Below are 23,170 nucleotides of genomic sequence, written 5' to 3'. Positions count from 1 at the left end.
TAAAAAATTAATTATTTATAATTAAGACTTGATAAACACTAATGTTGTGTGTTTTTTCTTCAGAGACACTTGGCAAGTTTTCTATCAGATATCTTTATTCGTTCTCGTTGATACGGTACTCTGTCTGTACACGTTTCGGGCTCTGCCCCTCCTCAGTCAACTGTTGATTATCTTTTTTAAGAAAATGTAAAATCTTGTTAACTGTATACATTACGTTGTAAGAAGTTTATCGACTATAAAAGGTGTATTATAACTTTAAAAGTTCGCTGTAAAACATAAAAATATATTGCAAATATTAAAGATTTTTAAAACTGTTTCCGCCCCCTTTTTCTCTTCCACCCCCTCCTTGACGTTTACACTGGTACGGCCAGTGTTGCCACGTATGGCGTTCGCCGCCTTGTGGTCGTTTACCAAAACTTTTTTGCAGGCTCATTTTTTCCAAAAGAAATTGTTTTTTCCCAAAATATTTTAATTTATAATATATTAAGCCAGTTGTCGTTTATTTTAAGACTTAGGTTTTTATTTATATTGTCTTTACTTTTTATAATTTCTATGGTTTCTTTAAACTTCCGGTTGTACGTTAATTTTTCTTTATGCAGTATTTTGACGTTATCTTTGTCTATGTTGCAGTTATTTAGAGTACAATGTTCGTAAAATGCAGAATTAATTCTATTGTATTTTAGATCTGCTATATGTTCTTTCAGTCTAATTTTTACTTTTCTTTTTGTTTCTCCTATGTAATATATTTTTATTTTTGCAGGTACACGGAATTTTATATACTGCACTTTGAGCTTCGGTCGGTATTTGTTGGTTTTTTAACGGGTTCGAGGTTAACAGCTTGCTCTCTATTTTTTGATATGTTGGTGCTAATTTGTAGTTTATTCTTTTTATTTCTGTATTGATTTGTTCATATAAGCCTTTGATATAAGGAAATTTAATATATTTTGTTTTAGTTACTTGTTTATTTTGGTTAAGCATTTGTGGGTTATTAAGTTTGGTTTCCCATCGGTTTAACAGTCTTTGCGGGTATCCTGCTAGGAGAAATTTCGTTCTTAATTCTATGAGGTCTTCATATACGTGTACTTCTTGGCTTGTCCGGTTTTTTATTTTGTCATATTCCATTTTATATATATTGTACTTGACGTATAACGGCATTTTTGAGTGGTATCTAATTGTTTCCTGGTTAGAACTTGGCTTTTTGTATATTCTATATTCTAGATGTTGTTTTAGTCTTGTTATTGTAATATCTAGGTAATTTATTGTTTGCTTTGTTATATCTTCGTTTTCTATTTTAAATTTTATTGCGTTGTGTATATCATTTACTTGCTTGTTAATTTCTTCTATATTAATTTCTGTTTCGTCGTATATTATTAAAATGTCATCAACGTATCTTTTGTAAAATTTTACGCCTGGTATATTATATATTATGTTATCGATATCTATCATAATCAGTTCGGCAAGTTTTGGGCCGATCACCGATCCCATGCTTATTCCTTCTGTTTGGGTATAGTATTCTCCGTTGGTTTTGAAGTGGTTACTTCTATACGTGAATTCTATTAAATCTATTATTTCTTTGTTGATGTTTAAATTATTAAGTTTTTCTTCTATTATGTCCCAAGTTATTGATGGATACATATTAACTATGTCCAGGCTAGCCATTCTGTACTTGTCTTTTATATCGATTTTATTTAGTTCTTGTATAAGTTCGTCTGCGTTTTTAATTGCAAGTTGTGAGTTATCGTATTTTTTAAGCTTTTGTTTTAAAAACTTTTCTAGGTTGTATAAGGTTGAATATTTAAAATCTATTATTGGTCTTACTTTTTCGCCTATCTTATGTGTTTTAAGTTTTATATTTAGTTTTGGTATACGGTTATTTTCTTCGTTTAGTATAAACCATTTTTCTGTTTTAGTAATTTCGTTAAGTTTTTCTAGTTTATTAATTCTTTTTTTAAGCTCTGAATATATTACTTCTATAGGATTTATAGGTAGCTTTTTAAAATTATGATCTGTTACAATTTCTTGTTTTTTATTTTTTATCCATTCTTGAGTAACTATTACTATTTGTTTTGATTTATCAGCTTTAATAATTTCTAATGTATTATCTCTTAGGAAGTTGTTCAGGTTTTGAATTTGGGTTTTATATTGAAAGTAACTAGGATCTTTTATTATTGTTTTGTTTCCTTCTCTAGTTATATATGTTCTGATTTTATTACTTAGTTTAGTTTTCATTATAGTTGATTCTACTTCAGGTAGATCGTTACACATTTTATCTAGATTCGGTATTATGTTTAGAACATCCCATTTGTTGGGACCGTTGAAGTCTAATCCTTTATGTAATATCTCTTTGATGTCTATTGGAAGGTTTATTCCAGTTTTATTTAATATAAGTGTTTCTTTCCAACTTGCGAGTTGTATTTTAGTTGGGTATTGAAATTTTTTAATTAATTTTTTATATTTATTGTCTTCGTATTGCTGGTTATATTTTGTTAGTTCTTTAGTATCTTGTGGCAATCTTATCTTAGTTTTTTTCCCATATTTTTTAAGGGTTCTTTTTAATCTTCTAATTTTTATATATTTATATTTTATCGCTGCTCTAAGAATTTTAAAGTTAATATAATTTCTTTCTCTTGTAGGTATAGCTTCTGCTATTGATTTTGGTAAAGATAATGTTCTAAGGGGTGTCCGTTCATTTAGGTGCGCTTTTAGGTACTTTAAGTCTATAGAAAGTTTTTCTATCTCACCTTGTATTTTTTCTTCTTGTTTATAATCCTGATGTTGACTTCTTTGCATTTTATTTATAATTATTAAATTTAATACAAGAGGGGAGCATAACTGTCTACTAGTCAAATTAATTAATTTCTAATATTTAATTATAGCCTTTACATAGCCCAAGAATTTGGCATATTGTTTTGGTGAGTTTTTTGTTTTCTGCAAATCGAATTCGCATTCCAGGTTGGTTCATTCCATGCTAGAAGAAAAGATGATGATGATTCATGCTCTTTAACAATGTATATTGTATAACTGTCTTTAAATAAACATTATACATAAAATATTTGAGCATTTTTTTAACACTTCCACCTCTTTCCTAAACTGAAAACTTGGCTAACAGGGCAGAGGTTTGAGACTAATGACAATCTTCAAAACAATGTTAAGACCCATCTCAATCACTGGTAGAAACATTCTATGAAGAAGAGATTGTCAAAGCTCGTCCACAGATAAACAAATGTCTCAATCTTCATGGTGATTATATTGAAAAGTAACCATGTTTGTACCTAATTTATGTTTGTATCAAAGACAAGTGCAAATTCATTTTATTATTTACACTTGTCTTTGTTTCATGGATCATCGGAAGTTGAAAATCTGCCCTCATATATATAATTTTTCTGTTATTTTATTATCTTCCATTATTTTTTGTACAGTGGAACCTCGCTTAATGAGCACCTCACACAACGAGTATTTCACATAATAAGCAAAACAAATTGTAAGAATTTGCCTCGCTTAACAAGTGATATTCCGCGTGAGTGACAAGGAGAGGGGAAGTCCCAAATTGTGCACATGTGGCATGCTCCATCAGTCTGTGTTTAGCACTTGTTCCACTAGCACCTTAGTGTCGCTTGCGATCACATATTTTTCCAAACTTGTGTTCACACATATTACTTATAAACATCAACAACCATAGCCTGTTATATAATAAACACACAAAACAATATGCCAAATTCTTGGGTCATTAAATTTAATGACCAATTCCAAATTAAATTTTAGAAATGTCTGAATTAAAAATTAACCATTTATAATTATTAAATTTAATACGGGATGGAAACTTAACTGCCTACTTCTAGTCAAGTTAATTAATTTCTAATACAGTAGAGCGTCGAAAATTGGAGTCAATTGGGAACTGGGGTTGTTCCAATTAGTCATTTGTTCCGATTTCCGACTTTGTACGAAAAAATATATTAATCTGTCCGATGTTCAAATTTTTCTCCGTTGCATGTCACTTCGTGTTGAATTTTTCTCCGTTGCATGTCGCTTCGTGTTGAATTTTCGTCGATTTTAAGCCTAACGAAAATTTTTATAATAATAATCAAGGCTATCGTATCGTTAAAAATTATTTCTGCATTTTGTACAAACAAAATAAATATATCGAAGAATATAAAAAACATGAAAATTATACTTTAGAAGTAAATCTAGTATCAAAAACGTTCGATTCAGTATGACACAGTCCGACTGAAAATCGTTCCAATTTCCGGCCATTTCGATTACCGACGTTCCGATTAACGACGCTCTACTGTATTTAATTATAGCCTTTACATAACCCAAGAATTTGGCATATCATTTGGAGTGTTTATCAAACATATTAGCTGTGATTTTTTTTTGTTTCTGCAAATCGAATTCTCATTCCAGGATGGTTCATTCTGCGCTAGAAGAAAAGATGACGATGATTCATGCTCCTTAACAGTGTATATTGTACATTTTTTTCTGTTTTGAATAAACGTTATACATAAAACATTTGAGCATTTTTTCGGTGTGGAACGCATTATCATATTTTACATTAATTTCTCTGGGAAAAATTGTTTTGCTTAACGAGTGTTTTGCATTACGAGTAAGACTCTGGAATGAATTATGGTCGTTAAGCGAGGTTCCACTGTATTTAAATTTGTGTATTATATTTTGGAACATTGATGTTCTAATCTTCTTGTTTTAACCTGAAGATGGCCTATTGAATAGACTGAAAACATTAGTTTAGCTTTAATAAATTATCTCAGCAACTTAAGGTGTATTTTGATGGTCTACTAATTACTCTCTGAATGTGTTTTGTTAATTGCATACTGGGCAGCCACTTTACAATAAAACCAAAACCAAAAATAAAATTACAATTAAAAATAAAATCAAATTTAATTAATAAAAACTGAAATCAAATCAGTTGAAAATTACAATAATAATTTTTAAAAACCATTTAAAAGTTGTTTTGAAATTTTCAAATTGTAAATTTTATTTATAAATATAAACACCAACAGAAACCCAATACCCCAATACTAAGCAAATATACACCCACAACTGCCTTAAATGATCAGGCTATAATTTGGATATAATGATTATAGATTAGAAATGAATTTGACACTAGAGAGAAGTGTTAGGCTCCATCTCATATTAAAATTAATAATTATAATTTTCTTTAACTAAATAATTTAGATTAAACTGGAAGAAAAGCAAGACTTGAATCCGCAACTCCCGCTTACTGTGCAGACGCATCCAGTTATACTACCCAGGCCTCCGGTCCAATCTCCTCTTCCAGTATATATAAGCTAAAGATATAACCATTGTCGGTTATTACAGTGCCAACTGAGGCGCATTCAGCACCCTCGTCCAGGAACATCCTCTCAAGGCATTCTGTCGGCCCTCACAAACCTGGCAAGGCATAAATATACAACACCAACAGAATCCCAATACTAAGCAAATATACACCCAGAACTGTCATAACTAATCAGGCTATAATTTGGATAAATTTAAAAATTAAATTAAATTTTAAATTTATGTTATTTGTGGGCAGTGGTGAAAGAACATTTTGCTTTTAATATATTTACAGATTTAACGATTGTATTTTTTATTTATATGTTATTGATAGATCCTTTTTAAGGTTTTATGATTTTTATGATTTTTTAAATGATTTTCTAGCTTTAGTTTGTTTCACTGTTTTTATGGTTTCCATTAACTTGTCAAACCATATATAATAATTTTGGTTTGTTCCATTACCAATAAATTGGTTTCCACTGTTTATAAAGCTATAAATAACTTTAGCATGCATATAGTCTCAAATGAAGTCCTCGTATCATTATACAAAAACTTTATCCAAGACTACAATAATTACACCTCACATCCAGTGGCGTAGCGTGGGTGTCAGCCACCCGGGGCAGAGGAAAATTTCGCCGCCCCCTTATTTAGGTATTTTTACAAGATATTATTATTTATTGTGAAATTTGCCGCCCCCTATAAGTGCCGCCCGGGGCGGGCCACCCCTGCCGCCCCCACTACACTACGCCACTGCTCACATCCCAAATCTGCATTGGCACATTCATACATCACTAGACTGAATGGATTTTATTGTGGAATCCCAAATTTTTATTGGAGGAATTCTAGGGTTCCATGGAACACAAGTTGTGAATCCCTGATCTATATCATCATCACATCAAAAAAGAACCTACATTTTAAGAACAGAGCTTCTTATAAAATTTAGATTAAGAAAAACATCAAATCAAATGAACAAATACTTAAAAATTACTATTACTATGTGAATTTAGGAAGTATACTTTTCAATTTAAAACTTATATACCTTTGTTAAAAATGTCTAATTAGAGGAGAGACATGTTACACAATTAACCAATCACAATATGAATTGCTTCAGTAACAAAAATATTTTAACTAAAATAAAGTGTAAAAGAAATAATTAATTTTTTAATTCTTTATTGATATTAATGAAAATATTAATAAATATATATATATATATATATATAAATAATTTCTTTAAAATTTTAATATTTAAATGTTAATAATAATATAAATTTGTACCATTTAATAAAAAATTTGTAAGGCAAGATGATGGTCTGCTATTTACATCAACAGGAGTTATGCGATATGAACCAGTACAATACTGAAGTTCTGAAAAATATTTCAATAATAGAGGAATTTATGAACATGAAAAAATTGAGCTAAAAATATTTCATATGATAGATTTAAAAGTAAAGTCTATAGAGAAACTTACCAACTGCACTGGATCGAGGAGTACACCATTTTAATGTCACAGTTTCATACACTTGGCCTTCTTTAACTGTACTTACATGAATTCCTTCGGTATTTACAAGGCCTATATAAATATAAATATTAGTAAAAATTAATAAGCAATCATAAATACATTTTAAGATAATTTTATTTTTTCTACTAACAGTAATATCTATTACTTCAATGATATAATGTCACAATCTGTTTTTTTCAAAAATTAAAACTTAATATTAGAGAGGTTGTGGCTGAAGTTCAAACGTTAAACTTGTATGGCAAACAGAAGTAAATGTTTGACGTTTGAACTCCAAGTAAAACATATTGCACCACATGTTCATGTCACGCACTGACTCATGGGATATTGTTGAAAAATGGCAGAACATGTTTAATGACGACAAATGTTACTACAGAAGGTAAACAAATTAAACTATTTTAAAGTATTTATAGGAAGTTTAATAACACTAAATAATTATTTTTAATTAGCTACGTGTCTCCTACTGTACGATAGGACTATCTCACACTTTTGTTGAGGGAAGTGGTGGCTTATGTAAATCCAAAAGCAGCTCAGGAAATTATTTTTAGAAAATTTACAAACGTATTATGCTGTGGATAGTAGATGCTATGAATGAACAAACCTACTCCTACAGAATTATGATAAGCTATTATAAACAGAAATATATGTGAATTCTATAAGCACTTCACATCACTTGCAAAAAAATTGAATAATTAAATAATTTCTGGATTAAAATCATCTGTTTCTTTACAATATTATTCATAAATGCTTAAATAATCATTATTTTAATAAAATATGTCATAATTTTAACCCCAAACACAAAAGAATGTAGAAGTTTAGGCTTATCTTTTACTCGCTATGCTAGATGTAGCGAACGCAATTACAGTAGAGAGTCATTTATCTGAACGCTTTTCAGTCGGACTGTGTCGTGCTGAATTGAACGTTTTTGACACTAGATTAACTTCTAAAGTATAACTTTTATGTTTTTATATTCTTCAATATATTTATTTTGTTTGTAGAAAATAAAGAAATAATTTTTAACGATACAATAGCCTCAATTATTATTATAAAAATTTTCGTTAGGCTTAAAATCGACGAAAATTCAACACGAAGCGACATGCAACGGAAAAAAATTCAACACAAAGCGACATGCAACGGAGAAAAATTTCAACATCGGACAGGTTAATATATTTTTTCGTACATAATCGGTTATCTGAACAAATCACTTATCCGAACAACCCCAGTCCCCAATTGATTTGGATAAACGACTCTCTACTGTATCATCAACTTTCTAGAATTGCCAGATGGCAGCACTCAACCTCCAACATTTACACTTTGGGCTGAAAACATCAGCTGCAACCTCTCTAATATGTTAACTTTTATATATACGGTTAAGTATATATAAAAGTTCCTTTCTACATATTGGATTATATAATTATTTTAATAAGACATGATATATATGTAGGAAATCATTCAAGTTTACAAATTAATATCAATCAAAGATAAATGCCGTTATAAAAACTTTCTACATAAAATATGATGAAAACAAATCTAGTTTCATATTCTAATTTTGTAATCAAGCAGATATCATCTTAACTTTTTATAAATGAAATTTGATTAATCATCATTTAAATTTTTTCAATATTACATCTTAAGTTTTTAACAATTTAATGAGTACAAATGAGCAAACTCTATTATTAAATATATGATTTATTGCTTACAATATCTTATACTTCAAATTATTTTCAATTGTTTTTTTTATGCAATTTTCATTCATTTATATGACTGATAAATTATTTAAAGTTTTTAAATTTGTTAAAAAGTTAAGAATCAAAACACTGCTCATCATAAGAGATAAAATTGAATAATAAAATAAAAATACAATTCCTTAACTCAAACTAAAATTGCATATTATCCAAAAAAAACCAAATGCTTATTAAAAACAAAAATATTTTTCAAGAAGTTTTGAGGTTTTATTTTATAAGTTATATTAAAATTGTCATAAGATTATTGATTTTTAAAATTTTATTTACTTTTAAAAATTATTTTTACTCACCAGTTTTAAATATTTCTGCATGAGCATGTACTGGATGTAAGAGTTCAACATCATAATTTGCAGATGAATTAGCATTTTGTTCTTCCTAATAAATTTATGAAAAATAAATTTAATAAAATATATTTGTGTTTATCTTTCAATTATTTGATTATAATGATAATTATATGAATATTTTTAAAAATACTGTTTAATGTAAGATACAGAAGGAAAAAAACTATTTTTTACAATAATTTTATATTAAAAGTATTAATCATTTGAAAATAGTACAAGTGTAAAAAAATAATAATAAAAATATTTCCTAATAACTGAAATGTTAATATAGAAAGAAAAATTACAAATTGATTTGATTTGTAAATAATAATAAACTAATGAGAAAATTTAAATTATTATAAATGTAACATAAATATTAGTAGTCCATGGCATAAAAAGAGATTTCCAGTCTAGATTCCTTATTTTAAGTCAAACATAATAATAATAATAATAATGCAATTGGTGATCAGTTAACGAACATAATCTGTTCCAAGACTGTGTTCACTATCCAAATTGTTTGTTAACTGATTATTGATTTACCATAGATTTTTATGGAAATTTGATTAATCTGTTCTGGAGACTGAAAAAATAAATAAAAAAATTATACACTTTCTTACTATGATACACAGTCTTGCATTTTTATCAGTCATGTTTTTTCTGTTTGTGGCGCATCAAAGTATCTGTCCAATGACGATTGCTTTTCTCTCTTCTTTAGGATTTTTCAGAAGTAATTAATAACATTGTTGTTGTAGAAGTCCCTAAGCCTGTTAACCTCAACCTGGTTTGGATGCCATTCTAAGACTATTGTTCTGACATCCTCCCGTTTCTTCAAAAGATTTTTAATAGCAGATGTCAGCATTAATCCTCTTTTTTGGAAGAAAACGTATCTCGCTGAGTTTCTTGGTGTTCTTCATTCAAGAGTTCTTGGCGTTCTTCTGTTGTCAGATCAGTTTCAGGTTCCATTATAAGCTCTTCAATGTTCTTTATTTCTCAGATGTGATTTTTGTTACTCCTTAAGCTGCTTGAATCTTTTTGATTATACTATATCTTTCTTAGATAAGATTGAACTGCAGCCTACTGTAGACCTGTTCAAGTCATACTGCCCAGCAACATCAGACATCTTCTGCCCACTCTCTACCTTTGCTATTATACTCTCACCTTTTGAAAATAAAAACCAATGCAAAACTTAATGAGTCTCTGCCCGACAGTCTTGCAAATACTATAAAAGAATTGTTTCTGTCAGAAAAATAAAAGGCTAGAATTACAAGGGAGAGTTTCAAAGTTTAAAGGAATACTATCCAGGTTGAGCTTTGATGTTGACATCTCCTGCACTCCTAAAAGTTTCAAATTGTTATCTGAAGACAAGGGAATACCAATTGGTATTCATTATTTTTCATCACTTCTTCTTGTATTTGTTCTATGAGATGTTCATTGTCCAAACATAAAAATCTTTTACAAAAGTGGTCATTGTCCAATTTGTTCATAGTCCAAACTGTTCATTAACCGATCACCCACTATAATAATAATAATAATAATAATAATAATAATAACTCTCCCGTGGTCACCACCTGGTCGTGGTGGGAGAGCCCAGTAATTTTACTGATCCATAGGGCAATGCAGGCTGGAGCATAAGCTCCTGGTAGGGACACCCATGCCAGTAAGGTCTATGGGGAGAAATGAAGCTAAGAGTGACCACACCCACATTCTGTGGAGATATTCATCATGGTAATAACTAGATCAAAGTGTGATACCGGCTCGGACGTCGCCCGGGTTAACAAGGTCCGCGTTCGTGGGTTAGGCAGAGGCTCACGTTCGAAAAATAGGCCACAGTCTCCCTTGGTTACCGGTGGCGAAAGCAGCACCGGCCCAAGCATGGCTACTGCAATGCCCTCAACAGATGTGAGGAACCAACCCAGCCTTGGTGTTTCTGTGGTAATGCATCCACAGACCACAAAGGCTGGAAAACCACGCCAACGGATGAAATGGACAGTAGAAATGAACGAGTTTATCATCCGTACTTATTACACCATCACAAAACTCGAAACAAACATGACAGCATACAGACAACAACTACACCATAGATTCACACAACAGTATCCTCATCTCACTGTCACCGAACAAAGGGTTGTTGATCAAAAAAGAACAATTATACACAACAACCTTATTCCACAAACAACACTTGAACTTATCAAACAACAGGTTGCTGATCAAATACATCAACAGACAGAAACATCTAACATTAATGAAGATCATGTAACCTGTCAGGATAATCCAGCAACAAGCATTGATAATAACACACATACAACAATTACCACTAATGATACTACAGACACTTCCTCATCCATCACTGATAACATAGACATGGATTTAGTTAATACGCTCTCACTTATATTTCAGGAAACACTCACTAAATATACAGGCACAGATCCCACACAAAGACCACGAATACCAAAAATCAACACGTCGAAGGAAGTAGGAAAAACACTAAATTATGTAAACACTCACTTACTACCACACTACATTCATTCAATTTCTACACTCGCAGACATTCATACATTAGTTTATGCTGGGGCAGTCACAGTAGTGACACACCATGGACTGAAAATACAATCACAGACAAATACACAGAAAACACAATTCTATCACAAGCCTGCCTGGCAGAGAAGAATAGAAACACAAATAAATGACATTAGACAGCAATTAGGCAGGCTGACACAATACACTAAAAACAACATAACACCCAAATTAAGGAAACAGCTCAAAAACATTTTTAAGAAAATAAAAACGCATACAAAACATGAACATCACAACACACACATTACAGAATACATTGATACACTAAAACAAAAACTTGCTGCCAAAGCACGTAGACTCAAACGATACAAAACATGTACACTACGAAAACAACAAAATAAATTATTTACAAACAATGAAAAACTCTTTTACAGACAAATTAATAACAAAGCAAACACTGATACACAGCACAGTGGCACACCAACAGAAGAAGAACTCACAACATATTGGTCTTCTCTTTGGTCCAGTGCTGTCACGCACAATGCTGAAGCAGGCTGGATTGAGGAGGAGAACAAAAACTTACACAACATACCAACTATGCCCTGTGTTGAAATAAGCATACATGATTTCCAATACACTGTTAACAGAACACACAACTGGAAGACACCTGGTGTAGACAACATTCACAATTTCTGGTACAAAAAGTTTACATCACTGCACCAGGAGCTAGCTAAACACCTAACACACATCATCATCAATCCACAAGACATGCCAAATTTTCTTACTCAGGGCATCACCTACATGAAACCTAAAAACAACAATACCACAGACCCCACACAATACAGACCAATTACATGTCTCCCAACACTCTACAAATTATTGACATCCTGTATTGCAAACAAAATATACAAACATGTTGAAGAACACGACATTCTAACAGAACAACAAAAAGGTTGCCGTAGAAATCACAAGGGATGCAAAGAACAGTTACTCATAGATTCAGTCATTCTACGGCAAGCACACAAACAACACAGAAACATACACATGGCATATATAGACTACAGAAAAGCATTCGACAGTGTTCCACACAGTTGGCTGCTACATATTCTACACATGTACAAAATACATCCATCACTCATTACATTCTTCCAAAACACTATGCAGCACTGGAGAACAACACTACATCTCAGGGTTCATAACACTTCCATACAAACAAACCAAATCTTTATTAGGCGAGGAATTTTTCAAGGAGATTCCTTGAGTCCTCTCTGGTTCTGCCTAGCCTTGAATCCATTATCCAACATGTTAAACAACACACAATATGGCTACAATATCAGGCATGAAAAAACAACACAGTATACACTGTCACATCTCATGTACATGGATGACATAAAACTTTATGCATCCACACAAAAACAACTTCATCAACTCCTACAAATCACACATTCATACACCAAGGACATACAAATGGAATTTGGCCTAGATAAATGCAAAACAGTTCACATAGAAAAAGGAATCCTGAAGAAAGAAGATTTTGCGCTTGGAAATGGAGACATAATTGAATCCATGGAAGAGGGCGAGTTCTACAAGTATTTAGGATTCCAACAGGCCAAACTAACAGAACATACACAAATAAAGCAAAGATTAATTAAAGAATACCAAAGTAGGTTAAATGCTATTCTCAGAACACAATTAAATGCAAAACACACAGTTAAAGCAATAAACACATATGTCATCCCAGTACTCACATATTCTTTTGGAGTTATACATTGGACTCACACTGATCTTGAGCAACTCCAAAGGAAAACAAGAACAACACTTACTAAGCATAAACAACATCATCCTAAATCCGCCACAGAAAGATTAACCCTTCCACGTAAAGATGGCGGACGTGGCCTGATTGACATAGTTAACCTTCACTACAAACAAATACAGTCACTGCGAGAGTTTTTCTACAAAAAACAAGAAACATCACAATTACATAAAGCAGTAACTCTAGCAGACTCGAATAACACACCATTAAACTTACACTCTCATAATATGGACACAACACAACATATAAAAAGCATAGACACCATTAAGCAATCGTGGGCTCGAAAGGCACTCCATGGCAGGCATCCTTACGATCTGGCCCAGGATTTTGTTGACAAAACTGCGTCAAACAGCTGGTTAGCTCGGGGATGCCTCTTTGGGGAGACGGAAGGATTCATGATTGCCATACAGGATCAGGTCATAAATACTAAAAACTACAGAAAACACATACTCAAAGATGCAACACTCACAAATGACACATGCAGAAAATGTCACATCATGCCAGAAACTATACAACACATCACCTCTGGTTGCAAGCTCTTGGCACAGACAGATTATTTACACAGACATAATCAAGTAGCAAATATAATACACCAAGAGCTTGCAAAGAAACACAAATTAGTAGACATCCACGAACCATACTACAAATACATTCCACAGACAGTATTGGAAAACAACACGCACAAAATGTACTACGACAGAGCCATAATCACAGATAAAACAATTTACCACAACAGACCAGACATCACACTCATTGACAAACACAATAAAATCACATACATTATAGACATATCCATTCCAAACACTCACAATATACAAAACGCATGCACTGAAAAAATTAGCAAGTACACAGAACTCGCCCAGGAAATAAGGCATCTGTGGAGGATGGATAGGGTGCTTATTGTACCTGTTGTTCTCTCCTCTACAGGTGTCATACCACACACACTACACAAAAGCCTGGGCACATTAGAATTGAATAGAAACACATACATCACACTACAGAAGGCCACTATATTGAATACATGTCATATTGTGAGAAAATTCCTGAATACAGACACACACACTGATACACTTCTTTAATTTCTGTTTTGGTTACTATGCCTTGACTTTGGTCCGGCATAGTACACAGCCACCGGTGTTAACCGAGTATATCTCACTTAACCCAACATAATAATAATAATAACTCTCCCATGGTCACCACCTGGTCGTGGTGGGAGAGCCCAGTAATTTTACTGATCCATAGGGCAATGCAGGCTGGAGCACAAGCTCCTGGTAGGGACACCCATGCCAGTAAGGTCTATGGGGAGAAATGAAGCTAAGAGTGACCACACACCACATTCTGTGGAGATATGTATCATGGTAGTAACCAGATCTAAATGTGATACCGGCTCGGACGTCGCCCGGGTTAACAAGGTCCGCGTTCGTGAGTTAGGCAGAGGCTCACGTTCGAAAAATAGGCCACAGTCTCCCTTGGTTACCGGTGGCGAAAGCAGCACCGGACCAAGCATGGCTACTGCAATGCCCTCAACAGATGTGAGGAACCAACCCAGCCTTGGTGTTTCTGTGGCAATGCATCCACAGACCACAAAGGCTGGAAAACCACGCCAACGGATGAAATGGACGGTAGAAATGAACGAGTTTATCATCCGTACTTACTACACGATCACAAAACTTGAAACAAACATGACAGCATACAGACAACAACTATACCATAGATTCACACAACAGTATCCTCATCTCACTGTCACCGAACAAAGGGTTGTTGATCAAAAAAGAACAATTATACACAACAACCTTATTCCACAAACAACACTTGAACTTATCAAACAACAGGTTGCTGATCAAATACATCAACAGACAGAAACATCTAACATTAATGAAGATCATGTAACCTGTCAGGATAATCCAGCAACAAGCATTGATAATAACACACATACAACAATTACCACTAATGATACTACAGACACTTTCTCATCCATCACTGATAACATAGACATGGATTTAGTTAATACGCTCTCACTTATATTTCAGGAAACACTCACTAAATATACAGGCACAGATCCCACACAAAGACCACGAATACCAAAAATCAACACGTCGAAGGAAGTAGGAAAAACACTAAATTATGTAAACACTCACTTACTACCACACTACATTCATTCAATTTCTACACTCGCAGACATTCATACATTAGTTTATGCTGGGGCAGTCACAGTAGTGACACAACATGGACTGAAAGTACAATCACAGACAAATACACAGAAAACACAATTCTATCACAAGCCTGCCTGGCAGAGAAGAATAGAAACACAAATAAATGACATTAGACAGCAATTAGGCAGGCTGACACAATACACTAAAAACAACATAACACCCAAATTAAGGAAACAGCTCAAAAACATTTTCAAGAAAATAAAAACACACACAAAACATGAACGTCACAACACACACATTACAGAATACATTGATACACTAAAACAAAAACTTGCTGCCAAAGCACGTAGACTCAAACGATACAAAACATGTACACTACGAAAACAACAAAATAAATTATTTACAAACAATGAAAAACTCTTTTACAGACAAATTAATAACAAAGCAAACACTGATACACAGCACAGTGGCACACCAACAGAAGAAGAACTCACAACATATTGGTCTTCTCTTTGGTCCAGTGCTGTCACGCACAATGCTGAAGCAGGCTGGATCGAGGAGGAGAACAGAAACTTACACAACATACCAACTATGCCCTGTGTTGAAATAAGCATACATGATTTCCAATACACTGTTAACAGAACACACAACTGGAAGACACCTGGTGTAGACAACATTCACAATTTCTGGTACAAAAAGTTTACATCACTGCACCAGGAACTAGCTAAACACCTAACACACATCATCATCAATCCACAAGACATGCCAAATTTTCTTACTCAGGGCATCACCTACATGAAACCTAAAAACAACAATACCACAGACCCCACACAATACAGACCAATTACATGTCTTCCAACACTCTACAAATTATTGACATCCTGTATTGCAAACAAAATATACAAACATGTTGAAGAACACGACATTCTAACGGAACAACAAAAAGGTTGCCGTAGAAATCACAAGGGATGCAAAGAACAGTTACTCATAGATTCAGTCATTCTACGGCAAGCACACAAACAACACAGAAACATACACATGGCATATATAGACTACAGAAAAGCATTCGACAGTGTTCCACACAGTTGGCTGCTACATATTCTACACATGTACAAAATACATCCATCACTCATTACATTCTTCCAAAACACTATGCAGCACTGGAGAACAACACTACATCTCAGGGTTCATAACACTTCCATACAAACAAACCAAATCTTTATTAGGCGAGGAATTTTTCAAGGAGATTCCTTGAGTCCTCTCTGGTTCTGCCTAGCCTTGAATCCATTATCCAACATGTTAAACAACACACAATATGGCTACAATATCAGGCATGAAAAAACAACACAGTATACACTGTCACATCTCATGTACATGGATGACATAAAACTTTATGCATCCACACAAAAACAACTTCATCAACTCCTACAAATCACACATTCATACACCAAGGACATACAAATGGAATTTGGCCTAGATAAATGCAAAACACTTCACATAGAAAAAGGAATCCTGAAGAAAGAAGATTTTGCACTTGGAAATGGAGACGTTATTGAATCCATGGAAGAGGGCGAGTTCTACAAGTATTTAGGATTCCAACAGGCCAAACTAACAGAACATACACAAATAAAGCAAAGATTAATTAAAGAATACCAAAGTAGGTTAAATGCTATTCTCAGAACACAGTTAAATGCAAAACACACAGTTAAAGCAATAAACACATATGTCATCCCAGTACTCACATATTCTTTTGGAGTTATACATTGGACTCACACAGATCTTGAGCAACTCCAAAGGAAAACAAGAACAACACTTACTAAGCATAAACAACATCATCCTAAATCTGCCACAGAAAGATTAACCCTTCCACGTAAAGATGGCGGACGTGGCCTGATTGACATAGTTAACCTTCACTACAAACAAATACAGTCACTGCGAGAGTTTTTCTACAAAAAACAAGAAACATCACAATTACATAAAGCAGTAACTCTAGCAGACTCGAATAACACACCATTAAACTTACACTCACATCATATGGACACAACACAACATATAAAAAGCATGGACACCATTAAGCAATCGTGGGCTCGAAAGGCACTCCATGGCAAGGCATCCTTATGATCTGGCCCATGATTTTGTTGACAAAACTGCGTCAAACAGCTGGTCAGCTCGGGGATGCCTCTTTGGGGAGACGGAAGGATTCATGATTGCCATACAGGATCAGGTCATAAATACTAAAAACTACAGAAAACACATACTCAAAGATGCAACACTCACAAATGACACATGCAGAAAATGTCACATCATGCCAGAAACTATACAACACATCACCTCTGGTTGCAAGCTCTTGGCACAAACAGATTATTTACACAGACATAATCAAGTAGCAAATATAATACACCAAGAGCTTGCAAAGAAACACAAATTAGTAGACATCCACGAACCATATTACAAATACATTCCACAGACAGTATTGGAAAACAACACGCACAAAATGTACTACGACAGAGCCATAATCACAGATAAAACAATTTACCACAACAGACCAGACATCACACTCATTGACAAACACAATAAAATCACATACATTATAGACATATCCATTCCAAACACTCACAATATACAAAACGCATGCACTGAAAAAATTAGCAAGTACACAGAACTCGCCCAGGAAATAAGGCATCTGTAGAGGATGGATAGGGTGCTTATTGTACCTGTTGTTCTCTCCTCTACAGGTGTCATACCACACACACTACACAAAAGCCTGGGCACATTACAATTGAATAGAAACACATATATCACACTACAGAAGGCCACTATATTGAATACATGTCATATTGTGAGAAAATTCCTGAATACAGACACACACACTGATACACTTCTTTAATTTCTGTTTTGGTTACTATGCCTTGACTTTGGTCTGGCATAGTACACAGCCACCGGTGTTAACCGAGTATATCTCACTTAACCCAACATAATAATAATAAAGTAACAAATAAAATACACCAGAAAAAACAATTTACCACAACAGACCAGACATCACACTCATTGCCAAACACAATAAAATCACATACATTATAGACATATCCATTCCAGAACACTCACAATGTACAAAACACATGCACTGAAAAAGTCAGCAAGTACACAGAACTTGCCCAGGAAATAAGGCAGTATGGAGAATGGATAGGGGGCTTACTGTACCTGTCATTCTCTCCTTTACAGGTATCATACCACACACACTATGCAAAAGCCTGGGCACATTACAATTGAACAAAAACACGTACATCACACTATAGAAGGCCACTATATTGAATACATGTCATATTGTTAGGAAATTCCTGAATGCAGACACATACATTGACAGTTTTTTAATTTTTGTTTTGTTTTGGTTGCTATGCCTTGACTCTGGTCTGGCATAGTACACAGGCACCGATGTCAACTACACCCAACATAATAATAATATAACACACTTGCACTTACATTGCACTTCAAATTAAATCTTTATCCAGAAATAAAAAATGAGTGAATTTTGAATTTTTATACTCTTGATATTAAATGAGTTTTGAAAGTCATTATAATAAGTTTATTTTTTCATTATCAAAAGAAGCATAATAGATTTAACTAATACATTTAAAGATACTTTATATACCATTAACATAAACAGCAACAATTTATCTTTGAAACAGTAGATATAAACATAGACATAGACTTATTCCAATAGGAAAAGGAGTGCATTAAGTTAAATAGAGGAATTTAAAAAATGTTATACATTTAAAAAAAAATAAATTCAGAAAGTATATCAATATTTTCTTCCATAACTGTATTTATTGTTTTCAAGTAAAAACTCATAAAATTTTCATATTTAAACAACTGTATTGATTAAATGACAAACTGAAAAATAAATTACAATCTGTAATATTTTTGTTGCATGCAATATGAAGAAAAATAATTTAATTGTCAAAGAATAAAGGTAATTTGATAAACTATTTTTATTTTAATGAAACAAATTAAAAGAAAAATTATAAATAACATGTTTCTTTTAAATAAAATAAAATAGAAAGGAAGAGTAAATAAAGGAAATATATTTTGAACAGGAAATCCAAAAATTATGCCACAAGAAGGAATTTCAAAGTAAATTTAACATTAGCTTTTTTAAATTTAGATTTACCTTCATTGGAATTCCAGTAACTGTAGTAGAAGCTAAATTATAATGCTGTTGTACTAAATATCCTAATTTTGCTGCAAGATTGCGACCAGATTTCACTACATGAATCTCACTTGTTATTTGTGGTGTAAGCTAAAATGAATAAAAATCATATTTCAAAATTATTTATTCTACAGTAAGTAGCTTAATTAGTAAGTAGATGAAATTTTACTTATGGAACCCTAATGGAGGTACTTCCATAATCTTGTTAACATTGCAATTAGATGATAATGTGTTCAATTCTGGTGACCATCCGTTGTTTTTTAGTGGTAGTCAGTAGACTGTAATTTGAAAAGTGTAATGTGATGTGTCTTGTGTTGTAATGCACAGTTGCATTATTAGTTTGATAAATTTTAATTACTTTTTGTGTTTAATGAAGTCATGCAAAACTGTCCAAGAGATTTGTTGACAGTTCTCAAGAAAGACAGATCTCATTCTTGGATGTTTTCCAGTTAATGTTTTATTTGTTTCCTGACATTGATGTCAATGAGCAAATTTTGTCAGATGTGAAGTTTGCAATTAAGTTGGGATTGCAGCCAATGGAAGTAATTTTTAAAAAGTATCAATGTTGGAGGAAAATTACTTTTCAGAAGGTTTCTTTTCAGTGCCATAAATGCAACTTGTTTACATCAGCAATCAATGGCACTTTTAAAAGTAATTTTGGAAAAATTTGTGGGGGACTATTCTGTTGTTTGTGTGACATATAATTTGCATTGAGTGCACATTGACTGTGGCATGCACTGATGTAGATTGGATGAATTTCATACAGCACATTATCATTATTTCCATTTTTAATTTAGCATTAATAAAAATTGATGGTCCCAGCAATGCATTTCATAAAATGATATGTTCAATTTGTATTTATATGCTTTTATGTACAAGAAACTTTTGCATTGGGAAAAGTTAAAGCCTAGCAAAAGTTTTGAGATGTTTGTTCAGCATACAGGAAAAGTGTACCATTTCTACAGTTCTGAAATCTACAGCAAAGAAACATGTTCAATGCAAGGAAAAATTGGGCCAAGATATGCATTTTGAGCACAGAAGAAACAGCCAAGAAATTTGCATGGAGTATGGAAGAACCAGAACAACCTTATACATCCAGTGGTATTCTGAAAAGAAAGAAGAAACAAATTTAGGCATATATTTTTGTGAGTAGAATTTAAACATTTTGATTGTTGCGATAAATAGTAGTGGCACCGGTTGTTCTCCAGTTTATGGACATCATGTTTACAAGCAAGGATGCTGATTAGCATCATCATTGGGGTTCCATAAGTAAAAATTTACCAGTAAACTAAATTTTCATTGGTATTATACTATTAATTAAGTTAAGTTTCTTAGCTTGTAGCTCAATTAATAGTTTAATACTAATGGAAATATATATATATATAGACAATTCTTATCCTTATCTAAGATGTTATCTTTAATTTACATTAATTATTAACTGTAAAAATAATTTTTTAAATTACATATGATGGTATGCAATAATTAATTAAAAACATACAGCTTATAAGTTTTAATTATAATTTAAATTGAAATAAAAACTTAAAAATATGAAAATGAATTACAATATTAAATATTTCTTTTCACTTAACTCATTTTAACATACAAAAATGTAATTTCAATAAAGATATAAATAACTAAAAGTAATGAAGACAATTCCATATATTTTTCTAGAGTACTTTCAAAAAATTCTCCTCTGTCAAATGTTTATACCGTATTAGCCCGAATATAACGCGATATTTTTCGACCATTTATTTTCTGTTAAAAAATTGACTCGCGCTAAATTCGGGGTTTAAGTAATGGAATGTAATATAAACAAGGACATTTTCCTACAGAGATTGAAACGCTACTGAACGTCAGACCTAGCTCAACCGACCACTTCAAAACAACCATGTGATCTAGTTAGTAGGCCTGCGCTTTTGTTTGCATAGCGCTACTATAGTAAGGCTATGTCTCCGCTTGTTCGAAGTTCATTAGTCACGTGATTTTTTGACCGCCTTTTAGTCACGTGGGCTCTCACAGACGCCATTTTTTATCTTAAAATTGTGAAATTTTTGGCTTTGCTCAAAAAATTATTATTACATCTTTCTTTTCTTTATTTTCTCTACTTTTAAACAATGTAAAATATTTTTATATTGACAAAAATGCTTTATTTGTGTCGAATTTAATGTAATTTGATACGTAAAACGCAAAAAATAAACATATCAAATTTCAACTCGCTGTAATTTATCTCATGTTTCACAGATTGCCATCGGGTTTGTTTGTAAATGGGGAAGAAATATGGCTCATTCAAGTTAAGTCAGTAGAAATTTCGTACTACTGCGAGAAAATTTGTCAATAGACCCGCTTTACCCCCTAACGCGAAAGTCAATAATGAATAACGGAAGTCAATGAGTTCTCATTCTGAAAACAGTTCAGATTCTGAATAAACATTTCCGTTTTTTGTTGTTACTTACGTAATATTAATTTTGTTTTACATTACTTAATTTTATTGACATGAATGTAACCTCTGTTATTAGCTATAAATACCTAAATAAATACTTATCTGATTGAATTTTACTTTCTTTGAATTCTTTTATGAGTATTATTTTTTTTTCTAAATATCTTTATGAAAATTTTGGAGTCGCGTTAAATTCGGGGTCGCGTTATATTCGAGCTAATACGGTATATTTTGTTGATCAAATAAAAAATTTTTACTTTGAAACTAATATTAAATTTCAAATAAAGATTTTTTTTTTTAAATAAGAAAATTTATGTTTACTTTCATAAAAATAATGTCCAATATAAAATAACATACAGAATATATTGATAAGTAATCAATATGTCTCAAATAATCTATTAGATAAACAGAGGTTACTAAACTTACTTCTCTTTTGGAATGGCCTTGAATAGTAGTTTCTTCAGTTGCAGGATAAGTATGTATAAGTACTAATTCACAGTGGTGAATTGGTATTAAACTGAAATAAATCAAAATTTTAATATTTTATTTCATTATAAAAATTATAGTAAATGTGAAAACATACACATGCATTATATACCGTATTTTACGGACTATATTCGCACTTTTTTCTTCGAAAAATTGCCTCCAAAATTCAGGTGCGTCTTATAGTCCGTAGCGTCTTATAGGTATTTTTTTTTTTTTTTAAATTGCTTAAAAATTAAGGTGCATCTTATAGTCTGTAGCGTCTTATAGTCCGTAAAATACGGTGTATATATATATATATATATATATATAATGTGTGTAAATGTTTATTTTTTCAAATAATTATCAAACAATAAAAAATATAACAATATTTTTAGGTACTGTTATTATCTCCAAAAAATTTTTTGCATTCAACTTTAAATGGCCATTTCTAGAATTGCATAGTGTTTTGAAATTTATTTTAATAAATTTGAAATTATAGTTACAATTAATATTTATAATTTAAATAATTTTTATATTTTTGTCTATATTTATATAAATAATAAATCATTATTAAAATAAAATAATACCTGTCAGAACTTGCAGCTAGTTTATTTTGTTGAGCTAATGCATCCTGAAAACACATTTCTAAAGTTTCTGCATGGCCTTTACTAAAAAGAAAAATAAAATTTCTTTATATATAAATAATATAAA

General features: G+C 32.1%; 1 protein-coding gene across 1 annotated transcript in view; it reads right to left on the bottom strand.

The window, feature by feature from the left end:
- asun (integrator complex subunit 13 asun) overlaps positions 1-23,170 on the bottom strand; it is a 42,422-nt gene that overhangs the window by 9,857 nt on the left and 9,395 nt on the right. Inside the window, exons 5-10 of the mRNA XM_067273019.1 lie at positions 23,047-23,127; positions 22,421-22,511; positions 19,519-19,647; positions 8,841-8,925; positions 6,758-6,859; positions 6,565-6,654 (exon numbers count right to left, since the gene is read on the bottom strand). Coding sequence (XP_067129120.1) covers positions 6,565-6,654; positions 6,758-6,859; positions 8,841-8,925; positions 19,519-19,647; positions 22,421-22,511; positions 23,047-23,127 — 578 coding nt within the window. The remainder of the gene's footprint in view (positions 1-6,564; positions 6,655-6,757; positions 6,860-8,840; positions 8,926-19,518; positions 19,648-22,420; positions 22,512-23,046; positions 23,128-23,170) is intronic.

This window comes from Centruroides vittatus, unplaced genomic scaffold (assembly GCF_030686945.1).
Source record: "Centruroides vittatus isolate TY-2023 unplaced genomic scaffold, ASM3068694v2 contig_460, whole genome shotgun sequence".
NCBI lineage: Eukaryota > Metazoa > Arthropoda > Arachnida > Scorpiones > Buthidae > Centruroides > Centruroides vittatus.
The sequence above is the reverse complement of the archived record's forward strand: the minus strand, read 5'-3'. Positions and strand labels throughout refer to the sequence as shown.